Source organism: Trichoderma asperellum, chromosome 7, assembly GCF_020647865.1.
Source record: "Trichoderma asperellum chromosome 7, complete sequence".
Classification (NCBI taxonomy): Eukaryota; Fungi; Ascomycota; class Sordariomycetes; order Hypocreales; family Hypocreaceae; genus Trichoderma; species Trichoderma asperellum.
Genome location: NC_089421.1, coordinates 1488592 through 1506898, shown reverse-complemented (window position 1 = coordinate 1506898; position 18307 = coordinate 1488592). Strand labels below are relative to the sequence as shown.

Genomic DNA, 18307 nt, shown 5'->3' with positions numbered 1-18307 from the left:
CCAGCTTACTTGCACAGGCGATAAGCATAGGGTAGCATTGGCGGCGACATTCCACGGGATGCCAGCAGCCTTCTGCGAGCAAGACGGGCACACAAGCATCCCCGCCATCTGTCCATGGCATTTCCATCGATACCTACTGGCGCTGAGCGAGGGGAGTAGGCGGAGTGGGAGTTGGAGCGAGGGCCGGAGCGAGAGCGAGAGTGGGGGATATTCGTTCAAGCCAGACGGCCGGCAAATCGCCCCTGGCCAGACAAAAGGACTGCGGACATAAAAGGGCTGTTCCCGTGATGCATTCACGTAGCACGGCGCAAAAAAGGACAGCGCATCGTGCCCAATATCGCTGGAGAGCGCAGAGAGCAGCGCATCCAGCGACGCAGGTGTGTGCTGACCGACTGTCGTCAAAGACCCGATGGTGGGGTGGGCTGCTAGGTATACATGGTATACATGTAGGTGCTAAGCCAGCAGGCCTGCTAGAATTAGAAAGCCCAGGTACCTGTAAGCATGGAGTGGCCGATCATGATCGCGAGGGGGAATAGAAGAGAAAAAGAAAAGACACAAGAGGGGCCCTGAGGTGTCTGGTGGACACGATTCGCTGTCACTTTGCATGAAGCCGAAAAGGAAAATATATAAAAAGAAATCCCAATGCAATACACCAAGCTGGAAAAGAAAATTGGAAAAAGAAAAGTTGACGGGAGGGGCACCTGCTTGCACCTTCCTTCAATGCGACCCGAGCACATGTATATAAGGTACATGCGCTTCGTACAGTACAAAGATACGTACATTTTCAAGAACAGGCATGGCGCCGGGTGTGCCTGACTTCCTCCCTTGCTAATCCCGCGCGACTCAGGCGTGCTTATTAGCAGGTACATGAATTTTCCTTTCTTTTCCTGTTCCTTTTGCGCACGGGGACCATCCGGGCCAGGGCGTTGCAGTGCCGCTTTAGGTGATGGCGCCACGGCCGGCAGCGTCTCTTTGTCTTCTCTGCTGTGCTGTGCTGTGCTGTGCTGCCGTGCCGTAGGTCCTTTGCTGCCTTTGTTTTCCCTCTTTCCTCTGCCTCGTTCCGACCTGTTCCCTTGTAATTCGGGGCCTTGCTGACCTGACCCGTGACCTGATCGACCGGCCAAGTGCCGGAGCATGTCCCGCCGGCTTGCTAATGGGACGCGGATGGGCGAGTACATAGTACAAGCACAAAGCATCGATGTAATGGAAGCCATCAAGTCAGCCTGCGGCCAAACAAACGATGATCCAACAGTCGTCGTATCAGGCGGGCGGGCTTAGCAGACACTCCCCTAATTCCAGGCAGTCAGCAGTATGAGGCAGTGGTGCCGGCACAGATAGCTCCAGTACTCGTCCGCTGCGCTGCCACACGCCGCGCATTTCCACATGTACTTGTAGCATTGCAGCACTAGCAGCCTGTTTCGTGTTTGCAGCGAAATAGCACGCGGCATCGAATCGAGTCGCTAGCTTCGCGCTGCTAAGCTGGTGGTGACTGTTGCGTGCTAGTGCTTGGAGCTATCGTGGCCAAGGCCAAGCGTGTGACTCCGGCAACCAGAGCCTTGAGCCGCGACAGCTGCGAGCCACGGCGGGCCAATGGCGGGGCGAGGCCTACCAGCACCCGGCCAGCGCTGCCCGCCATCAGGTACCGGTACCTGGCGCAGGCCTGCACCGCGCCGCCAGATGCGTACCGCGAGGTACCGCCCTTGCGCCCCTCCCCCTACAGCTCCAGCGCCAGCACCACTGCCAGCACCAGTGTCAGTTGTTGGAGGGGCCGAGCTTGGGCCCCTCTTCCGCTGACGGGACCCCCGCTGGAGGCACTTGGTAGCGCTGGTGGCCAGCACAGCGCTGTGTCGCGTTTGAGAGGTGGGTGGGCTCGACATGGCTGCTCGCTTGTACCGCCGCGGCGCGCGTGGCCGGCGAGGTACATGGTGCCGTGCGCCCGACGCCCTGGAGGTCGCTGTACAAGGCCCCGTCCGCTGCCCCGTCCAGCGCCTGTACTGCGCCGTACCGCAGCGCTGCGCATGATGAGACACACAGCGCTGCGCTGCCTCCCCTCTTCCGCCTCCCCCTCCATCGATCCCTCCGTCCCACCGTCGCCCAGCGGCCTCTGCCCTCTGTTTTTTTTCCTCGCTCGTTTCCCCCCTCCTTCTGCGCACCCACCCCTCTCAAAATTCTTACCCCCCAAAGTGGCTGCTGTCCGCCTCCCCCGAATTGAAATCTTTCCCCTCCCCCCCTCTCGCCCGTCTTTCCTTCATTTACTGCGGCTTCTCCCTCTCTAAACCCGTCTTCTCCCCTCTCCATCTGCCACCACACGTCCTCGTTTTGCGCCCACGCACCGCTTCACAGATTCCAACCTGCTGCCGCGAGGCCGTTCGTCGAGCCTCAGTCCTGACCACCCCTACCTTTTCCACAACCATTCCATGACCAACATACCATATTTTCCAATGACCAGCATCAACATCGAAGCCACCGCAGTCACACTTTAAACCCCACGGGCGCGCGTGCGAGCGAGGAGCTAGGAGTCGAGAGCGAGAGCGAGAGAATTCGCAAACACACCCAGAGTACGATATTCAACCATCGTAACGTCCGCACCAGCCGGCTGAGCTGCCAGCGTCGCGTCAGCGTCAGCGTCGTCAGACCCCCATCGCCATCACCATCACCATCAAACACCACACACGCGACTCGGCCGTCAAGATGCCCGGCGCAAGCGTCGCAGTTCTCCCGCCCCCAGCGGCCTCGACCCCGTCCTCGCGGAAGGCGACTCTCGCACCAGAACGCAAATACAAGTGCCAGTTCTGCAACAGAGCCTTCAGCCGAAGCGAGCATCGAAGCCGTCACGAGCGATCCCGTGCGTAAAATCTCCTCCCTTGGGACACAGCCCAAAATTTTTCATCGTCCCCCATTTGCCCGCCACGAACCATGCTGACTCTTTCATCTCTTTTTAGACACAAAGGAGCGCCCTTTCAAGTGCATGAAGTGCAGAAGCACCTTTGTGCGCCGTGATCTCCTTCTCAGGCATGATCGCACAGTCCACGCCAAGGATGGCGGCGTCCCCCTTCACAGCGACGGCAAGCGTCGTTCTGGACCCAAGACACGAGCCATCGGCGGGCCCGCAAAGTCCTCAATCGCCTTGGATCCCACCACGCTGGAGCAGATGGAAGCTAGTGGCGACGGCATTTTCGATGTCGAAGCTGCTGCCATGCTGGTTGCAGACCTGCACCACAAGGCCACTGCTGCCATGCGCGGAGATGAATCCTACGACGATGGTACATCCATGGCCTTTTCCCCCAGAAGCTCTGGTGCCATGGAGCCTGCCGTCACATACCCGTCCGGTGCCATCGCTCTCCCGCAAGTCCAGTGGGACAACTTCATGGCGGACCCCAAGCCGCATTCCATCACCTCCAGCACCTCTGGTTCTTACGAGTCGTCACAGCCGTTTGCCAGCGGAAACAGACTTCAGCACCAGCTGCCGCCCTTTGGCAATCGCAACGTCAATGGTCTTGTGCCCGCTCTCCAGTCCATGATCAGCTCTCTGCCTGCCTCAGGCCCGGAGATGCCGGCTCCCCAGAGCCCTTCTGGAGTCGACTCGCTGCAGGCCGGATTCAGGGCTCCCCAGGTATCGGGTGATGATGAGCGAAACGCCATTCTGGACAACATCCGCAGCGCCGACCGAGAGCACGCCATTCCAGATAGCTTTCGTCTTCCCGGCCTGGGTTCTTTGAACCGCTACCTGTCCACCTACTTTGGGCTGTTCCACCACCATCTGCCTTTCCTGCACCCTGCCTCGTTCATCCCGTCCCAGGTGTCGCCACCGCTGCTCTTGGCCGTCCTGAGCATCGGTGCTCTCTATGCCTTTGACCAGGACCAGGCCTACATGCTTCACATTGGCTCCAAGGTTCTCGTCAACCAGTTCCTGCAGAACAAGGAGAACTTCAGCTCCCGCAAGTGCCCCCTGTGGACCATGCAAAGCTCGCTCCTCAACATGATCTTTGCCAGCTGGAGTGGCGACCCCAAGGGCTTGGAGTGGGCCTGTTCCATCAAGAGTCTCCTCGCCAACATGGTGGCAGGAAACCGCTATGAGCTCAAGCTTCGCCAGGAGGCTAGAGGCACGGCCAAGCCTACTCGTGCTGAGTGGGTAGAGGATGAAGGCTGTCGTCGTACTTATTATGCAGTATACATCTTCTTTGGCCTGCTCACCTTGACGTTCAACCACACCCCGGCCATTGGCTTCAATGAGTTTGAAGACCTACAGCTCCCTTCCACAGAGGCCATGTGGAACATGCAGATCGCCGACGAGGCTGCGTGGGCGGAACAGCTCGAAAAGTCGCCTGCCGTCATCTTCATGGAAGCCCATGACAATCTCTTCCAGGGAGAAGCCACCAAGTACAGCGCCTTCTCTACCCGTGTCATGATCAATGCCCTGTTCCTCGAAGTGTGGTATCACAAACGTAGCCCCGAGGCCTTGCAAGATGTCGTGACTGAGTACAAACTTAGACTTGCGCTCGAGACATGGGAGAAGTCCCTGGACTTGTGCGAGCCGGAATCTGCCGCGGTGCCTCTTAGTGCTCCCCACAAGGGCCACCCCCTCATCTTCAATGCCCGCGCCATGTATCGTAACGCTCGTGCCCGCCTCGAGGTCGATCTCAAGACCGTGCAAGAGGCCCTGCGATACCATGAGCCCTATGAGGTTGCTGCCGCCATGTCTCACGCCCGGGACCGTGTCAAGCGTTCAAGCGAGATGATCAAAGTGATTGAAGAGTGTTACAACTGCCTCGAGACGGCGGTGGTTCAAGGCGTCCGCTGGGTGGCACGCACCTCATCAACCAACTGGAGCGTCGAGCACCCGCTGTGCGGCCTGGATCTCATCATCATCCTCACGCTGTGGCTGTACCGTCTGGAACACGACGAAGAGCCTGCAACGCAAGAGGAGGTTGCCATGTACTACAAGGTCCGACAGCTGTTTGTCAAGGACTTTGACGAGAACATCATTGCCAACCTGAGTTCCGTGGTTGCGCGCCTTTGGGGCTCGATGCTGGACGAAGTTGTTGTGTGGGGAATCACACGTCTCATGGGCGAATCTTGCAAACTGCATTCAGAAGCCCTGATCGGCTATGTGGGCGACGAAGCGTCCTCTAATGTATCGACTCCTTCGATGACCTCTCAGGGAGCGGACGAGGACAGCGTGTATTAATTACATCTGCGATGACGAAACGACTTTTTTTTTTCTCTTCAACAACAAATTTTCCTTCCTTTATACCTACCAAAGGGGGCGCTAAACCACGCGCCGGTTTTTTTTATTTCCTAACGCACAACTTGATTATTATGGCTCATCTCCTTATTTCCTATTCAAATCTACGCTGGTTCATCAATTTTGCTTTCAACTACGGCGCGTTGTGGTTTTTGGAACGGAGTAAGGCTTAATGCTGGGAAAGTACGATTTCCTTGGCTTTTTTTTTTATATTGGTCTTTTTTTTTCTTTACGGTTTCTCATGTTATTTCCTTGGCGACTCCTGAGACAGAGCAGGTGATCGTGTGTCTTGTATGTGTTGTTGCTCTTTTCATTTAGCCTTTGGCTTGCTTGCTTTTGATTTGCATTTGCTCGTTTATTCTGCATGGGTTGATTGAAAGGATCACTGGGGAAATAATTCTTTTTTTTATGGAGAGGCGGTGACGCAGGAAATCTCGGCGGTATAAAGGGATCGGACGTTTCGCATGATTTCGGGACCCGAAACGGGATATTTTGGATCTTTGGATCTCGACAACAGCGCCAGCGCAAGCTAATGAACTGCGAGGGCTGGTTGATTGGCTGGTCCATGATGGTGATGCCGCCTTTTTCGCATTTTCCCTTTCTCTTCTTCTTCCTTCTTCTTTTAATGGCCTTTTGCTGCCTTATTTTCCTTCTATCTTCGTAATTCTTTGTTTGCAGCGGCTGTCTTCTTTTCTTTTGATCTTTGTCTGCTCTTGAGTTTTTAACTGTTTGCTGTCACTTGTCGTTGGCATTGCAAGTCTGATTTATCATTGGCTTTTCCAAATTCTCCAGATACCTTGTTCGATATACAGATTGCTCTTCTTCATTGAACCTCTTTACTTATTCTCTTATTCTCTCTTCTCTCCTTCTTCTCCTTCTATTTCTTTTTCTCTTTTTTTCGAAAACTTGTGTGTGTGCGTGTGTGTCTTGTGTGCTATTTTCTTTGATCTTTCATGTTTTTTTTTCCTCTCTCTGTTTGTCTTGGATATGCTATGAAGGGATGCAACTCACTTGCAAGCATGGGAGCCCATTAATAGGCTGTCTTGCGCGTGGAGATGAGAGAGCCTGTTCCGCTTCTGTGTGTATAGATATTCTAGTACTACAATTCGATTAATTTTGTGTCTCTGTCAAAGAATGGAACCGTGTGAGCTTGCTTTGTGATGTACTGGTAAACGATGCTGCCACGTAAGCGCGTGAGTTATGCACGGCGGGTAGTGAGTGATGTCGGATAAAGACCTGCCGCCATGCATGTCCGTTAAAGGAGAGTATTATATATTGCGTCGAGGTTACACTAAAATGCCGTGTGGTCTTGGAGCAGCTCAACGGGACTGGCTGGAAACGATTGAATGATGGTTTCACAGGAGCGGGCCATGCATATGACTTTCTTCTTTCTGCAGGGAGAATCAGTAGTGGAACTAGGTAGTGCTACAGGACAAGTAATTAGCCACGAAGGCGTTTGTGTGCACATGTTACACCCCTCGTAGCCTTGGATGCCCTCATTTGGTAGGTCGCATCCGGTGAGGAGCATGGGCTGCGGAGAAGGGAGGGTGGGATTTGGAGTTGGTGATACCGAACGCTCTTTGCGTGCTCTCTCGTATTGGGTATTTTTTGGAGAAGGCATTTAGGCTGGGGTGGGTTGATGCTGCTGCCGGGCTGAATGTGCTGCTGTTATTTGTCGTTGTGTTGTTGCTGGTTTGTTTCTTTGGCGTTTATATGTACAGGTTGTGTTTCCAATGAGCAGTATCATCTTAATAGGTAATTAGTGGTAGTACTTGGTAAATGTGGCTTGTATCCCTCCATTATTTGAGCTACTTGAGCTGTTTGTATCAGACTCGAGCTGTGCTTTTCCGTAGGTTAAATCGTAAAATCGACTTGCTTCCTCTGTGCATGGTGACGATGGAAGCACCGGCTATACAGGCGTGGTTTGATTACGACGTAGTGTTGGGCAAGACGGCTTGAGGATGGTGTAGCTGAAAAGGATGTGTGAGATGTAGTAAAAAGGATAGTGATGCTTAGTGAATATTAACCACTTGAAGAGTCTGTCTGAATGCTGGAAGAAGTCAAACTATGTAAACCGGAAGTTATACCCTGGCTGCTAGAAGCAGTCGACGATATTAGGCTGGAGCTTGACTGATCTGTAGGCGTCACAGCAGCCGTAGCACCTGTTGGTAGCAAGAATGTAATGGTAGACGTCCTTGCTATTCGTCATTGGCACATCTTTCACAGTGTATCCTACCATATTCGTCTATAACGATGTGTTATTAGTAGAGGCTACATGCACTGCGATATGCTAATAAGATAGGTAGTAGTTCAAAATGGATGCATAACATTTGGTGGGATTAAAGGACACAACGCAGGTACAATGCTGTCACCACTTTGCCGGACAAGGATTGCGGCTGGCGGGGGTGTCAGGGGTGTATATCCTTGGAGACTACCCAGATCCAGTCTTTGAGGGGGAGATTTGATAGAATGATTGGCATAAGGGATTCCTGACGGCACATACTTGGCGAGTGCAGGGCCTGGCTTTGTATATGGCATGCGTCGTGATGTCAGTCTCGCCGCGTTGATGTTGCATCCCGCCCCACATAAGGGCCATTGAGGACATCCGTTCGGGTAAAAGGTTCGTGGTGATGATTTTGTGTTGGGTGCAGCGGAATATCAAGAGTTGGGACTTACAGATACGGAGGACTCGTGTGTAGTGTAGTGTAGTCTAGCAGCCAATTCATACATGTATTCATCTACATGGTTTTGGCTGGTATGCTCAAGCTCAGTCAGCTGTTGTGTGAATAGTATTGTGTCGACGAGAGCGTGGTTCATGGTGAATTAGGACGTGATGATTGGCAATAAAGCTTGAGTATGAGGTCGTTGATGGAGTGGACGGTATAGAGCTGCGCTGGGCTTCGTCTGAGTTGAGTGTTGCAGAATTGAATGTGATGGCTGGCAGTGTCATAATAGCATCTCTACATCGACTATGCGATGTTTTTTTTTTTTTTCATGACGTCTCTTTTCTACCTTCTGATATCCATTGCCTTTTTATTTTTATTATTTTTTTTTTTATTATACCAGGTGTCTTATCACTCTGTTGCCTAATAGTAAAGAATGTGTACTCTAATGCTATCGAATAATTTCACAATGAATTTTACACCTATTATTTGGTATTGGATCAACCTGGTCATTCTCCACTGAGTTTGCATGTTACATCGTTGACATGTTTATTGAAAAGAGGCTCAGAGAAGAATATATGAACAGACCACTTCAGCCGTGATACGCATCGTCTGGACTATAACTGTGTCTGGACTATAATGATCACAGCTTTTCCAGTAACACCCTGCTATTATTCTACTCTAGATACCTTGCATACATGCATACATGTACTCAGACTCACACGGTTTGCAGAGCAAAGGATGCATCTGACGGAGCCTTGTAGTTTAAGGTCCCCAGGATACCTATACCTAAGCGCCGCCAACTACATACTACTAATGTCCTAACGTTTCCTATTTAGAAATTTCCTACAGCGGGTTAAACCACCCATTGCAAGAACATTTCCTTACTAGCACTTGGTATACGGATAGGTTAGTTAGTAGGTAGACAGCGTATAAGCAGCAGAATAACCAGATACGGGCTAGAGGGTAATACTAGATAGGCAATGCTACTGCAACGGTGGCTGTGCAGCAACTGGAAGATGCGCTGTTTGTTTGTGGCCCGGTCTATATGCCACTACTATTCATCGCCACAATGTCGTGTCCATCCGCGGGATGCGACAGGACGAGCTACGTATAGGTTAGATGGAGAAGCCATGGATGAATGCGGAAGGTCGGGGCTTTTTGCGGGAGTTCAAGTGCCGCTGAGCTAGTCTGGCACGAGACAGAGAGCGATCGGCATCCAATAATAGCTGGTTTATACATAGTGCCAGAGCCCACAAGTAAGCGTGCCAGGGTTTGGGGGGTTGAGAACAAGAAGCAGAAGAAGAAGGAGGGGAAGAGAAGATGGGATGCTGCTTGTAGTGCTAAGAAGGAAGTGGTAAGAGTGGGATGGGACTGTGGCTTTGGAGAGGCATCATGTGTGTGTTTCTCTTTTGTACAGCTTTTACAATACAATAGAGAAGAGAAGAGAATAGAACAAAGTGAAGATGCTGATGATGGCCAACGACAATGCAAGGGAGAGAACATGAGATGAATATGAGATGAACCATCCAACCAACCGGACTTGGGGTAGGACCGTGCGTAACAGGAACAGACGCCGTCCAGCCGTGCCTTTTGGCCGCAGCGCAGAGACAAAGAAAGGCAAAGAGCGTTGCACTCGCGCCCATTCACTTTTTTGCAGCCAAACGTGTCTCGTGCCTGACTTCGTATCTGCATCTGCGTCTGCATTAGCGGCCGCTTTCTCTTGCTATACATGAAGGTTTTTTTTTTCTTTGGCTGCCCATCTCACCCACCACCGCTGTAGCTTGGTTTTGTAGACTTTTCTATTTATTTGTTTTGGGTTCCTTTTTTTTTCTTCTTCATTGTTTTCACTCTTCTTCTAGCTTCTCTTCTTCTTCTACTTCTTCGTCCATCACTGACCGTAATCTCTTTGCTGCCTTGCTTTGCCTTGCTTTGCCTTGCTTTGCTTACCATCAGCTTGCTTTCCTCCAAGCAGAAACACCAGCAGCCATGGCTCCCCCTCGCGGCTTGGGCCAGCTCATCGCCATATTGCTGCTGGCGCTGGCGCCGCACCTGGTGGCCGCAGACTGTGAATGCGGATTCGTCACGCACACTTCAGCAGCGCAGAAACAGGCCAGAGACTCGTCCGGCACAAGCCAGTTGTTCTTCACAAACATGCTGGAGAGCAAGTTTTTCGAGCTCAAGAACATCTCGCTGGATGGCACCTGGCGGCGGCAGCAGTACAACGTCTCGGCTCGGGCCGGGCGAGGCGAGTACGGCAAGGCGTTTGCCGTGAAAAATGTTTATAGCCTTCCCGGGAGCGGCGATGGCGATTCTACGGCCAGCACTGGATCGAGTTCTCATCCTGCGGACGACGGCGTTGCGCTGGTTGTTGGCAGCACCCTCACAAACGACGCCGTCCCGGTGGCAGAGCTGGACTCGGCTCGGTCTGACATGGTCTTTGGCTCGTACCGTGCTGGCATGAAGCTGACTCCGGTCAATGGCACTTGCGCGGCTTTCTTCTGGGTATGTTTGTGCTGTGCTTATCCCGATCCCGATCTCTATACCGATGTCTATCCCGATCCCTATTCTTTGGCATGTGACTATGACATACATTTACTCACACCCAGCCAGTACTTCAATGACACCCAGGAGATTGACATGGAGTTTCTATCTCGAGAGTTTGACCCAAAGAAGAAAGTATACCCCGTCAACCTCGTGATACAGTCGGAAGCATCGCTGCAGGCGGGCTTTGACGCGTCCAAGACAGGCACCTTCAAGGTGGTGAACCTTACCTTTGATCCCACTGCCGGATTCCACGAATATCGCTTCGACTACTTGCAAGACCGAGTGCTCTTCTACGCCGACAGCCAGCTGCTCGCCGAGATGAGCGGAAGCTCGGTGCCCACTAGCCCTGGCCACCTCATTCTGCAGCACTGGAGCAACGGCAACCCCTTGTGGTCTGGAGGCCCTCCCGAGGAAGACGCTACCATGACTGTCAGCTACGTCAAGGCCTATTTCAACTCATCTGATTCGGATGTCCAGTCGAGCTGGAATAGCAGCTGCCAAAAGGCGCTCTCAAAGGGAAGCAACGAGACGGTGTGTGTGGTTCCTGATGTAACGGCAGCAAACGCAAGCACGGGAGGTACCTTTTTCAACACCAGCAATCCAAATGATGACAAGAACGGCGCAAATCGCCTGGGCAGCACGTGGGCGGCGACAACGAGTGCGCTGCTGCTGCTGCTGGTATTGAACTGCCTGTAAAAGGATGGAGAAGGGGGGGGGGGGATAAAAGTGAGAAAGTGTCTTTTCTTTTCTTTTTCTTTTTCTTTTGCTTTATGACGTACAGTGTAATGCTATAATGAGTCCATGACATGTGTGTTTTTCTTGGAGTTGAGGTTGGAGAGACGACGATGCTTGTACTTGGCACCTGAGTGGGAGAGGGAGCATGTGTACGTGTACATAGAGCCAGTTGAGAATCACGACTGATGCCGGTGACTGGGGATTCTATACTGAATGAGGATGCTCTTCTTGTCTGTTTGCACGGTGATTCGTGAAGATGACGCTGATGTTGATTATGGCCATGATAACTTCATTTTGCCATTGATTAGGTAAAATATCGATGGCAGTTAGACATCAGACGTCGTCAAGTGAGTCTTGGTTGGAGCTGGGCGGCGCATCATCTGATGCACGATGCGGTCACTCGCCCCGCCAGACACCGAGCAGCTGGATCTGATGGGGCTTCGGGATGCAGGCCGTGTCTGCTTTGGGAAGGCGCCAGGATGGATGATTAGTGCATGTAATATAAATGATGTAAATAATATGATATGAGTGGGCATAAACATGTTAATCTTGGTGCTGTTTAATTGGCTGTGACTCTTGTCCAGCAGCTGAGGCATAGAGCGTGTCTGTCTCAAGGCTGGAATGCAACCGCACCAATGCTGCAATCCGTATGGCTGCGGTCCCGTGTAGGACATCAGCCAAAGCCTGGATGCAAGACAAAATGACTGCATGTTCTGGGAAAATCCATCATGGGAAGATACAAGGCAAATGAAGGATTGGCTGGCACGGGTTTTCTCAGCTTGCAGCGCATAGATGGACGTAATGATATGATCATCGCGGATCATCATGGTGGTGGGCAGTGTAGGATGGAGAGGGCAGATATAAAGGACCGGCGTTGCTCAAGCTTGTTTTTTTTTTTCTGATGGAGAAGACTATTATAGTATTATAATTGTTATTCACTTGAATATATTGGATTTCGAACAAGCACCCATTTTGGCGACCTTTCAATTCACCTGTACCTACTTATCGACTTACTCTCGCTTATATGCACCCTTGAATGCCGTCTTTGATCACTGCGCCGCCCCATCATCAGCAGCCACCATGACCCCCAGCACGCTCAGCATCGTGGTCCAGAACAAGACGTCGGCGTCGCAGCTCTACGTCTTCGTCACCGGCCAGGCCGCGCAGGGCGTCTTCTTCCTGCGCGCCGACGGCGTCACGCCCTACTACCCGGCCTCGCCGTCGTCGACGCTGCAGCCGCTGTCGCAGAACTGCGCCGTGGCGGTGGGCGGGCCGGGCCAGAGCCGCACGTTGACGGTGCCGCAGCTGGCCGGCGCGCGCATCTGGTTCAGCCAGGCGAAGCCGCTGACGTTTCTGCTCAACCCGGGCCCGGCCGTCGTCGAGCCGTCGTCGACCAACGTGGCGGACCCAAATTACAACATCCAGTGGGCGTTTTGCGAGTTTACGCTCAACACGGCCGAGCTGTACGTCAACGTGTCGTACGTCGACTTCTTCAGCATCCCCGTGTCGCTCCGGCTGGAGAACGGGTCCGGCGTGGTGACGAGCGTGCCCGGCATGCCGGCCGGGGCGCTGGACTCGATCTGCGCGCAGCTCAAGGCACAGGCGGCCAAGGACGGCGCCGGATGGGACAAGCTGGTGGTGCAGCAGAGCGGCGGCGGCGGCAACCTGCGCGCGCTGAGCCCCAACTCGGGCAGCGTCATGTTCCCGGGCCTGTTCAGCGGCTACTACCAGCCGTATGTGGATGCCGTGTGGAAGAAGTACCAGGCGGCGGACCTGACGGTCAACACGCAGTTCTCCAACTGGGGCAACGTCGCCGGGCGCGTCGACTCGTCGGGCCAGAAGCTCGTGTTCCCCGCGGGCTACGGCTCGTTTGCGAAGCCGGCGGCGGCGGACATCTTTTCGTGCGACTCGGGCCCCTTTGCGGGCGGCGTGGGCGTGACGGCGCAGCAGCTCAATGTCGGTGCGAGGCTGGCGGCGGCGCTGAACCGGTCGACGCTGCTCAACGGCGGGCAGCAGCCGGAGGGCGAGGACGTGGGCCAGTACTACCAGAACGCGGTGACGAACCACTATGCGCGGATATGCCACGCGGTGAGCGTGGGAGGGAGGGGGTATGCGTTTCCATATGACGATGTTGGGAAGACGGGGGGAGTGGACCAGAGCGGGTTTTTGAATGATGGGGATCCGAAGGTGTTGACGATTGGGGTTGGGGCGCCGCTTTGATTGATTGATTGATTGCTATAGTAGTAGTATTGCGTTTTATGTGTTTTGTGTTGATGTTGTTGAGGATGATTGGTGTAGGTATATGTGATGATGATGATGATGATGATGTGTGTGTATATATGTGGCTTGGTTGCTGTATATAAGTTTGGCGTGTGCATGTATATATCTCTTGCTTGTTATGTATATATATATATATAGCTATATTTACATTTGATTTCCTTATTATATAATCTGTATCAAGTTCATTTGTATTATTTATATCTGTTTATAGATCAGATGAAGAGAGTAGGATTGTGTAGAGTAGAGTCATTGTAAGATTACGGCTTGCCGTTACCAGACTCCCAAAAGAGCTAAATAGGGTAATTGGCATTCATCTTGTCTACATTGTTTGTTCTTGTTTACATGTGTAGTGGCTTTATCATGTACTGGGTATAATACTTGACGTAGCCAAGCTACATTATGCTGGTAAACGACTTCACAACTACGCCACAGTCTACCCAATAGCAGCAACAGCTTTGCTGATATGGTAAGATGCAGAATACAAGACCGGCATCACGTTGCTTGGGTAAGACAGACCTTGCCGATTCGTCCTTCATCCTATGCAAGATGCATCTCGCCAATTAGCCGGCCCCGAAATCCATCCCGCGTCACTACAGCCAACCCTGCTTATCAGTGCCTGGTTTTAGGTATTAGACAATGAATGTACATCATACATGTACATACATACAGTCTGCCCTGTAAAACAATGCAAGAATCACAAAAGAAAACAAAAATCCAGGCCTTGATGCCCAAATGTCGCACTTGCACAACATGCTGAATCACATACTACTATTACATGCAACCGGCCGGCTCCGACTTCACCCATATAGATGGGGGTCCACCCGCCTAAACAAGCGCCGGGGAACTCTTCTCGTCCCCTCTTGTTTACGCCACTAGCACGGGCCTCGTTTGCGCCTGTTCCCCTGGATTGCGACTAAATGAGATGACAAGGAGCGGAGATGGGCTGGCGCCGGCCAACTCGGCCGGGACTGGCTGACTGATTGGGCTGTTGCTGGTGATTTGGAGTCGGCACATATAGTTTTATACAAGCACTGCGCCAGAACCTCCTCGGCACAGCTTCACATGTAACACCCGCCAGATGCCGTGCTCGAATGCATTACAAATACCGCGGATCCTTCACAGCGAATCATGCATGCTGCATTACAGGTGCATTTGCTAGCCCAGCACTGGACCTGTCCTCGCACAGGAGGCCGCGCGCCGTTGCGTCTGATGCTACGCTGGCTCTCTCTCCGGACAGCAGTGATACCTGTCATGCATGCACACGGCTCCGTAATATAGATTGCTTATTATATTGCCGCCCACCTTTTCTGTCTCACCGTCTCATAGCACCCTCCTGCCCTCCTATCAAGGAGCACCGCAGCATCGTGGAATGGATGGCTGCTTTCGTAATCCTGTCAATCCCATGTAGCGGTACCTGGCGGCTGCTAAGACGGTACCTGCGCCGTGCCCGTGGCGGCTGCAGCGCGCCAGTACCGGCCTAAACGGTCTCGAGCGTGCCTGACTTGGGCGGCCCCACCACATCTCTGCTGCGGCTCAAGCTGCAAATTAGAAACGCTCGCAGGCCCAGTCCATCTCGAGCCAAACCCATCCCCGACATCCATCGATCCATCCCCCCCCCCCCCCCCCCCCCCCCCCGCTCTGCGGAAAAGCCCAGCAGCCGTCACTGAATATTGACTGCTACAGTATCCAACTGCCACGGGCGAGGCCAAACGACTACCTACCGTAGACAATCGCCCATCGTGGATCCAAGCCGGCGGCCAGCACTACGGCAGACAGACACGCGGCACCTCCAACGCTTGCATGTGCAGGCTGTGCGACTTGGGCGCCTCCATCCAGTCCGAGCCAATCGCCCATTCCCGCAACCCCCACCTTGAGCGTCCATCTCGACGATTTTCGCATCGCCCGTGCATGAACAACGCAGAAAGAGGGGGGAGGGGAGCGGACGAGGGGCCTTAAAGTTTGGGCATCCCGGCTCTGGTCCCGATCCTGGTCTTGGTCTTGGTCCTGGTCTTTGTTCTGATCCCGGCACGAAGCAGCCTCGATTCATCATAGAGCGAGCGAGACGCATGGACAGGGCTAGACAGCACCTACAGCACTTGTCGTCTAGAGCTTCTTCTTCTTATTGTTCTTCTTCTTCTTCTTCTTCTTCTTCTTCTTCTTCTTCTTCGTTTCTTTCATCGTGACTCCAACGCTGCTGGTGGCGCATCCTACCCGCAGTAGCGCTCTCCGACGAACTGTCTCAAGAGAGGCGGGCAGCCGAGGGACTAAGAAAGCCACTGCCGCCGCCATGGTCTACTGCGGCAAGCCCTCCAAGGGCTGCTCTCACTGCAGAGAGCGCAAGATCCGAGTAGGTTTGCTTTGCACTGTCTGAGCCTCCATCTATCTTCTTTGTCTTCTATCGAACTTCACACCTTCACTGGAAACCAAAAGAAAAAAAAATGGCACTGTGGCTGTTGCTTACTTACGTCTCCTCTCTTTCCCTCCCGCCTGTAGTGCGATCAGAAAGAACCGGGATGCGGCCAGTGCATCAAGCGCCGCATAGAATGTCCGGGCTACCGCAACATGGTAGATCTCATGTTCCGCGACGAAAGCAACGATGTCATCAAAAAGGCCACCTCGGCCAAGCCGCGCATCAAGAAACTGAAACATGGCGTACGGGCCGCTCCGAAGCTAAACGCGGCGCCTCAAATCGCGCCACCACGCCCGCCGTCGCCATCGTCGGGGGCTCTAGTCGTCCGCAACAGTCCTCGGCCGTCGTCAAAGGCCCTGGGTTCCCTCAAGCGTCGCCCCAAGAACTCGCCCCTTCTGTCCGTCCTCCTGGCTGGCCCGTATGACGACCAAGATCGCTCTGACGAGGATGCCTGGGTGACCCATACCTATCCGTACGAGTATGAACGCATTGTTCGGCGCGGCCGTAGCGACGACGACGACGACGACGATGACTATGACGACGACGACGACAACGACGATTACTTTGATTTCGACTTGGACGCTGCTGGCGGCGACACCCTGATCCATATTCCCTATGCACCATCCATCTCGCTCCAAGAGCGTGGCACCGCCTTCTTCTTCTCTCGTTATGTTGCCACAGACCTTGGCTGCTATCAGAACTACGACTTCATCTACGACATCTGGAAACCCCCTACCATGAGCCGACCTCGCAGGTTCGAAGTGCCCCCTCAGGCTCCTCCTCTCAAGAAAGCAGATGCCCTCATCTCTGCCGGTATGACGGCCGTTGGCTTGGTCGGTCTCTCCAAAATCACGGGTGATAGGGAGACAATGCTGCGCGCCCAGCAGAGCTACGGCGCCGCTCTCCAGCTGGCCAACGCCGCCCTCCGAGACCCAAGAGAGGCTGTCGAGGACAGCACCATGCTGGGCGTTCTCATCCTCGGCACATATGAATTCATATCTGGACGCACCCCTCAAACCCTCCACGCTTGGCAGGAACACATCAATGGTGCCGCTACGCTCGCCACCCTGAGAGGCCAAGACCAGTTTCACACAAAGGCCGGCGTCAGAATGTTCACCATGCTATGCCACTCTGTGCTCATCAGCTGCATCCAGAGCGGCCTGCCCATGCCAAAGGCCATTGTGGACTTGCGGAACGAATTGCGAAATGTGGCGGACAGCAAGCTACCCGCATGGCGTGTTATTGATCCCCTGTACAAGGCCCTTCAGATCCGACACGACATTAAGCATAGGCGCATCACCGGCGTGGATGACATCATTGGTAGTCTCGTTGAAATCGAAGACGAGTTTGAAATGCTCATTCGGGGGCTGCCGCCATCTTGGCGTTACCAGGAAGTCAGCCTCACCAAGGCCAACCCGGCCATCATGGGCCGTACGTGTCACGTCTATCCTGGCCTCACCCAAGCCACTTCCTGGAACGCAGTACGAACCATGAGGATACTTGTCCAGGAGACGATATTAGAGCAGCTGTGCTACAGTGCTGAGGATCCGACGACTCTTCCGATGCGCCATCAGTTGCATCTGGTCAAGGCAATGAAAATGCTACGCAAGCTCGGCGAGGCAGTCGTCGGCAGCGTCCCTCAGCACTTTGGCCTCGTCAGCTCCCGAGATATCAAGTATAATAAACATAAAGGGGCAACTCTGCCTACCATTACCGCCCAGAACCAGTCTTCGAACATTGTCTCAGCACCTCTCTTGCCGCCGGCTCCCGGGAGAGATGAAAGCAAATCTCCCGTCCCTGCCTGGCAGCGCGAGAGTGTAACCCGGCGGCCGACGTTGCTGGATCCAACGCAATCAGAACTGGGCAACGGCCGAAGTGACTCGGAGAGGTTTTTGACCCTGGCCACGGCTAGCAACACCATCATCTGGCCACTGTACACACTTGGCCTGTCATCGTCTTGCACCCACGAGACGAGCGCCTACATCGTTGACAGACTCATGTCAATCTATCGCGAGACCGGCTTGGAACAGGCCCGAGTTGTCGCAGGCATGATGCAGAACAAACAGGAGTCTTTGACTTGGGCTAGCATCCCAACAACTCGTCTACCGTCTTTGTCTGATGATGCATTGCCTCTCGTTGTATAGACTTTTTTTTTTCTTGGACCTTTGGCGCGCTTTTCTCTTGATGTACCACCTAATTTTATTGCACATATTTGAACCCCCCTTTTTTTTGGTAAATTTGTTCCCTGTTCTAAAAGTCAAAGAGGTATGATGATATATGGACCTTCATCTTACCCTCTCTCTTCTTCTCTCGTATTTTTCTTCCCCTTTCTTTTTCTTTTTTTATTTCCGTATTCTCTTTTGTTCTCTTTTTAGCGATGGATATAATAGGCTTCTCTTTTTTACTAATGTCATGATTCTACATCAC

At 53.1% G+C, this 18307-nt stretch overlaps 5 protein-coding genes across 5 annotated transcripts; 4 read left to right on the top strand and 1 right to left on the bottom strand.

Moving 5' to 3' along the window:
- Nucleotides 1-2285: 2285 nt before the first annotated feature.
- TrAFT101_011267 (uncharacterized protein) lies at nucleotides 2286-6375 on the top strand. Its single transcript, XM_024901449.2, has 2 exons — nucleotides 2286-2845; nucleotides 2943-6375. The coding sequence occupies exons 1-2, from the start codon at nucleotides 2692-2694 to the stop codon at nucleotides 5186-5188; spliced, it is 2400 nt and encodes a 799-aa protein (XP_024755067.1). The 5' UTR covers nucleotides 2286-2691; the 3' UTR covers nucleotides 5189-6375.
- A 965-nt stretch (nucleotides 6376-7340) lies between these two features.
- Nucleotides 7341-8062, bottom strand: TrAFT101_011266 (uncharacterized protein; the record flags this gene model as incomplete). The annotated part of the gene is made up of 2 exons (XM_066129195.1): nucleotides 7341-7490; nucleotides 7922-8062. The coding sequence occupies 2 exons, from the start codon at nucleotides 8060-8062 to the stop codon at nucleotides 7341-7343; spliced, it is 291 nt and encodes a 96-aa protein (XP_065985326.1).
- A 1809-nt stretch (nucleotides 8063-9871) lies between these two features.
- Nucleotides 9872-11174, top strand: TrAFT101_011265 (uncharacterized protein). The gene is made up of 2 exons (XM_024910823.2): nucleotides 9872-10413; nucleotides 10522-11174. The coding sequence occupies exons 1-2, from the start codon at nucleotides 9898-9900 to the stop codon at nucleotides 11149-11151; spliced, it is 1146 nt and encodes a 381-aa protein (XP_024755066.2). The 5' UTR covers nucleotides 9872-9897; the 3' UTR covers nucleotides 11152-11174.
- Nucleotides 11175-12105: 931 nt separating this feature from the next.
- TrAFT101_011264 (uncharacterized protein) lies at nucleotides 12106-13565 on the top strand. The gene has a single exon (XM_024909094.2). It carries the CDS (start codon nucleotides 12271-12273, stop codon nucleotides 13408-13410), a length of 1140 nt encoding a protein of 379 aa, XP_024755065.2. The 5' UTR covers nucleotides 12106-12270; the 3' UTR covers nucleotides 13411-13565.
- Nucleotides 13566-15111: 1546 nt separating this feature from the next.
- TrAFT101_011263 (uncharacterized protein) lies at nucleotides 15112-18281 on the top strand. The gene is made up of 2 exons (XM_024901468.2): nucleotides 15112-15817; nucleotides 15964-18281. The coding sequence occupies exons 1-2, from the start codon at nucleotides 15758-15760 to the stop codon at nucleotides 18022-18024; spliced, it is 2121 nt and encodes a 706-aa protein (XP_024755064.2). The 5' UTR covers nucleotides 15112-15757; the 3' UTR covers nucleotides 18025-18281.
- The last annotated feature ends 26 nt before the right edge of the window (nucleotides 18282-18307 follow it).